At 38.0% G+C, this 6,000-nt stretch overlaps 1 protein-coding gene across 1 annotated transcript in view; it reads left to right on the forward strand.

Moving 5' to 3' along the window:
• IFIH1 (interferon induced with helicase C domain 1) overlaps positions 1-1,427 on the forward strand; it is a gene marked incomplete at its 5' end in the record, with an annotated part of 55,707 nt that extends 54,280 nt beyond the window's left edge. The window contains 2 exons of the mRNA XM_082658811.1: positions 454-547; positions 938-1,427. Of these exons, the coding sequence (XP_082514937.1) occupies positions 454-547; positions 938-1,117 (274 nt within the window). The 3' untranslated portion in view covers positions 1,118-1,427. The remainder of the gene's footprint in view (positions 1-453; positions 548-937) is intronic.
• Positions 1,428-6,000: the final 4,573 nt, after the last annotated feature.

Below are 6,000 nucleotides of genomic sequence, written 5' to 3' on the forward strand. Positions count from 1 at the left end.
TTAATTTTAAATTTCTTTATAAGGGATGAAGCAGGTTGTACTGTAAATGTTCTTCCAAAATAGTACAAATGAGATTCATTATTTTTCAGAACTTTCCTTTCTCAGCCCCCAAATTATAAACCCTATTTCGTGTACAGTTTTCAAATATATGCACTGGGGCAGGAAAGGAGAAGTGAAAGCCACTTTCATCCAAGGCACATCAGTTTATGAATGCTCATATTTGTTCTCAACTTCTTGAACAACTTAAGTCTAGTTAAAGTAATCAGCAGACTTGAAAGAAGCTACAAAAGGCCACATACCCCTTGAGAGGTGCCTGCTGATCTGGAAGAAGGGATGAGGTGCTGGCTGGTGCACGCATGTGGACAAGTGGCAAGCCCAGCAATGCGTACCATGTGCTGCATACTGGTCCTGTGTGAATTCTCAGGGGTGATTCTGATTCCTTGATAATTTTAGGAAACTGTACATTGTGAGAGGAAACAAAGCACTGCAAACAAAGTTTGCTGACTATCAAACAAATGGAGAGATAATCTGCAAAGAATGTGGCCAAGTAAGTAAATTGCTGTGGGCTTAATTTTACTTTGGCCGAGAGGAATTCTTAACTGAATGTGCTTTTCTTAAAAAAAAATTATATATTTATCTTTGGCTGCATTGGGTCTTCGTTGCTGTGCATGGGGGAGGGCTACTCTTCGTTGCAGTGTGCGGGCTTCTCATTGCGGTGGCTTCTCTTGTTGCGGAGCACAGGCTCTAGGTGCGCGGGCTTCAGTAGTTGTGGCTCGCGGGCTCAGTAGTTGGCTCACAGGGCATGTGGGATCTTCTGAGACCAGGTATCGAACCTGTGTGTCCTGCATTGGTAGGTGGATTCTTAACCACTGTGCCACCAGGGGAGTCCATGAATGTGCATTTAATTTTTCCTCTTGTTCTCTCTTTTGTTTTCCAGGCTTGGGGAACGATGATGGTGCACAAAGGCCTAGATTTGCCTTGTCTCAAAATAAAGAATTTTGTAGTCGTTTTCAAAAATAATTTACCTAGGAAACAATACAAAAAGTGGGTAGAATTACCAATAACATTTCCCGATCTTAACTATTCAGAATATTGTTTGTTTAGTGATGAAGATTGACATTTGATTCAAGATTCTTTTAAAATATTATCAACTTAACATTTAACATGATTTTGATGATTGTTTTCATTATACTACGGAACTGATGTGAGAATTAATAAAAATCATTGCTTTACTCTGTGTTGAGCTGTATGCAAGAAGACAATATCTTATACTTTCAATTTCTACCTTGTTAGTGGGCAGAGGTAAAGAAAAGCTACCAGTAAAACTCATTAGTGTGGAGCATTATAGTACAGTGGAAAGAATGCTCAGGTATAAATGTGGATCTGAGGTACTAATCTCAGTCCTGTCACTAATTTTAAGAATAAAATTAAGCAAATCCGTTCATCTTTCTGAATTAGTCTCCTTGTTGGTGAAATGGTTATGGTATTATCTGCCTTTGCTTTTATTAGCTTTCTATTGCTTCATAACAAATTACCACAAATTTAGTGGCTTAAAACAACACCCATTTATTATTGCATATGTTCTGTAGGCCAGAGGTCAAGGCGGGGTCCTCTGCTCAGTGTCTCAGAAGGCCGAAATCAGGACGTCAGCCAGATGATGTTCTCATCCAGATACACTGGGGGAAGAATCACTTCCAAGCTCTTTCAGTTTGCTGGCTGTCACCTCCTTGCAGCTGAAGACTAGGATTCCTGTTTTCTTGCTAGCTGTCTACTGGGGATCATTCTAAGCTCCACGGGCACCCTCACCACGTGGCCTGCTCACGGGGCCTCTCACAGCTCTTTGCTTCTTCACGGCCAGCAGGAGACTCTCTCAACTCCGCTAAGGCAGTCTTAACTGTAATCCCATCATACTCACAGGTCCCGCCCACACTCAAGGTCGGGGGAATTTTCAGGGAATATACACTGCAGGCGGAGATCTTGGAGGCCTTCTTAGAATTCTGCTTCCCAGTTTTTGTGATTAAGTCATATGTGTGTATATATGAAAGCACTTTGAAAAATATGAAGCACCATGAAAGGCAAGGTATTATTGAGAAGCAGCCATCAGGCAGGTCAAGGCTTACTTCCACAGCTTTCCCTCCATGAACATAACACTGTGCTCAAAAATTACCTAACAAGAATGGAGGCTAAATCCTAGACTAGTTATGAATACACAGAAGATTTCCTGTGTCAGTGGAGATGTCCAGGGTTCATACAGGGTTGAGCAGGCAGCAGATGCTGGATCATTGGAGAATAAATAGAAAATGCCTACCTCTACCACTCCCTAGTCCTAAGCAGAAGAGTAACCTCTCTGTGTCTGGGACGTTGTCAGCATTCCTGAACTAAGTGTGATCATTTGGAGATAGACACAGGGCCCAGTACAACAGAACATTCTCCCAGCAAATAAACAGCCTCTTTTGTCATGGAAGAACCACATGATAAAGACAGAACCACAGCTGACCATTTTAACCCACACTTACCCCGTCTCACAGATGGTCTGCTCCAGAGAAAGTTACCTCCTATGACTAAGGAGAAACAAAATGTTGGAGGGAGTGAAAAGTAAATTCTTCTGTGGTTTTTGGATTAATTAAATTCAATCTAACAGTAGATTTGAATCTTTTGATTAAGACCTAAGCAAAGATGAATATTAACCAGTCAGAGCTCTTCAGAATGCAACAGGACAGAAGATGATTGTGGTTTCCTTAAAATACTTTTTAAAAATCCAGCTGACTCCATTTAAAGTATTGCTGTCTTCTAGAACATTCTGTCAAGAGGACAGATGATTGTGGTTTTCTTAAAATACTTTTTAAAACTCCAGCTGACTCCATTTAAAGTATTGCTGTCTTCTAGAACATTTTGGAAATTATGCAAGAAACCAAATGCATAAAATAGCTAAATATACTACCGTAACATATGTAGACTGTTTTTAAGGTGTCAGCAAATATCAGGGTTTTTTCATCTATGTTTTCTAGTAATTTTTTTCAATAAAGAGGTATTATTTCTACTGAAAAGGTTTGAAATACATGTTTCAAGTAGCATAAAACTTAATATGCAATTGTACTTGAGAACTCAAACTACGATGCATTCAAAAACAATAGTAATCATTCTAACGTTTCGATTGTTAATGAACAGTTTAATACTCATGACATTTTAAGGTCATTTAACAGAATATGCTCATGACAGGTAGACACCCTGTTAGATGCCTGAGTTTCAGTACCCACAAAACCTTCTATTAGTTGGGTGACTGAGCAACCTCACTTCACAGGGCTTGTGTTTGCTTTCCTGGAAAATCAGAGATTGTATTAAATGGTATCAACGTTTCCTTACAACGCTAGCATTCTCATAGTTCATGCTTCTGGCTCCCTGGCTCCTTTCATATGGAGACCCTGTTTAGTGATTTGTGGTAATATCAGCTGTGGGCTAAATATCTACTGAATACATTACACATTTGAAGGTAGCTCCTATTTGCTGAAGGGCATTGCAGGGGTCTCACAGAACAGGTACACTGGCTGGAGTCATGCGCCTTAAGGCAGGTTTGAAAGGCCCAAAGGGGTCAGGAAATTTTACAACAACAAGCATTTCCAAGCCAATAGATCATTGGCCAACCTTGGGCATAAGAAATGTAAAGGCTTACTACCAAAAATCTGAAATCATTTCAGACCATATGAAATTAAGATACAGTAACTTATAGTTTATACCGATATTTTGAATATAAGGCATTGAGGCAACACAAAAATGGGTAAGAAATGGTTTTCCACAGGATGATCAGTGCAAGTCACAAGCAATTGTTGAAAGTGAAAAACGCTATAAGAGAGGTGAATATTTTCCTCCCTGCAATTTAATAGTCCCTATATCAGAGCAGGAAAGGAAGGCTTAGGGAAAGGAAGGCTTCTGGCATTGTTTTCAATTGGTTGAACCCAAAGCCAAAGAGGATTGATTTGGTGTTTCTTGTTGTCGTTGCTTTTAAGCTGTGAGAGACTTGAACACTTTTAGGTGCTAATGGGAAAGAACTACAGGAAGTGAGAAAATTAGCAATGTTCAGCCCCAAAGTAAATTGCTTATTGGGTGTTACTGATATTTCCTACCAAATATTCTTGCTACAGAATTTTCTGGTCACCCTGATCCTTTCTCACCCTGATGCCTTTCCACAGAGGTATAAGTCCTTCTTTGCCACCTCTTCAGCAGACATCCTTTGTTTTTCAAAGACAAAATCCATGTGTCACTTCCCAGCATCTAGCATAGTTCATGTTTTCAGAACTAGAACGGAGAGCACATCCCTGGAAAGTAATGTTCACGCACCCTGAGCATAACAAAGTGCTCATTTCCAGAATCTGGTAAACAACTACATGAATCATAGCAATAAAGAAAAAACAAGAAAATTATTTTATTTTCTTCTAAGAGTTATGAAGTTAATTTGAAGTGAATGCTTGTCTTTTTTCAGTTTGTGAATTTCTCCTTAATTAGTCGTACTAGATATACAATTTTATATCTTTGTTTTTATGGGGAGAGCATGAAGTGAGACAAACTTGGGCTTGGATCCCCACCAGCTTTGTGACTTGAGTTATTTAATCTCTCTGAGACTATAGGAAGTTAATAACAGCCTTGAGGAACTGTCATGAGACTTTGGATACTGCATGAAACACACCCAGTAGTTGTCAAATGCATTTGGTTTCTTGCGTAATTTCCCAATATAATATATGTATAGAATATGTTAGTAAGAGTTTCCAGAAAAGCAGAAGCAGTATTAGAAGCACAGCTGTGGGTATAGCTTAATAATAGTAAATTTTAGACCTATGTTTGATTATGAGTATTATAAACACTCAATGTTTAGCCTAGAGGGCTTATCTCAAGAAGTAAGTAGTAGCTGTGGTGAAACATGATTGCTATGAATATGCTATGCAGTGTAGCTAGAGGAAGGATTTAATGTTCAGATCTTCTATAGGTGCAATACAAAGATAGGTATCAATATAAATAGAAAGATCAACACTTTTTTATTAAGTGGCTGTAGGACTTAAATAGGTCTGTCATGTAGATACAATTTTAATTAGAGTCTGTCTTCATCTTCAAGAAGAATATAATAATGGAAGCAACCTAAGTGTCCATCAACAGAGGAATGGATAAAGAAGATGTGGTGTATATATATACTATGGAATACTACTCAGCTATAAAAAAGAATGAAATTTTGCCATTTGCAGCAATATGGATGGACTTGGAGGGCATTATGCTAAATGAAATAAGTCAGACAGAGAATGACAAATACACTATGATATCACTTATATGTGGAATACAAAAAATACAACAAACTAGTGCATATAACAAAAAAGAAGCAGACTTACAGCTATAGAGAACAAACTACTGGTTACCAGCAGCAGATGGGGGTGGAATATAGGGGTGGGGGAGTGGGAGGTACAAACTATTGGGTGTAAGAGAGGCTTAAGGATATATTGTACAACACGGGGAATATAGCCAATATTTTGTAATAACTGTAAATAGAAAGTAACCTTTAAAATTGTATACAAATTTAAAAAATAATAATATAATAATGTTATACTGAGCAGGCCAGCAATTGCATGATAAGAGAGAGAGAGAGAGAGACAGATTCCACTGTAGCATATAAACAGTAATTTATGTCCAGCACAAATGGTGGTGGTTTTTTATTTGTTTCTAAATCTCTAAACTTTTTTTTTCAGATCATACGTTATAAAATATGAAATATATATGGAAAGCAAAGCATTGCAGATATTCTTTAAAATTTTTAGATATTTTCTACACAGAGTATTACCAAGTCCCTCTTCACAGGAAATTAATCATCTCATAAGCATCTCATTTGAGGATGACATTAGATAGTGCTGAGCCCTATTAGTTTATAAGTTAAAATCCAAATTAAAGGCCACATTCTAGGTGAGAAGAGGAACAGACTGTTTATAGGAAGTAATATTTAACCATGCAGTTGTTAGAATACAT

The sequence above is a fragment of the Grampus griseus genome (assembly GCF_964374135.1).
Source record: "Grampus griseus genome assembly, chromosome: 7".
NCBI lineage: Eukaryota > Metazoa > Chordata > Mammalia > Artiodactyla > Delphinidae > Grampus > Grampus griseus.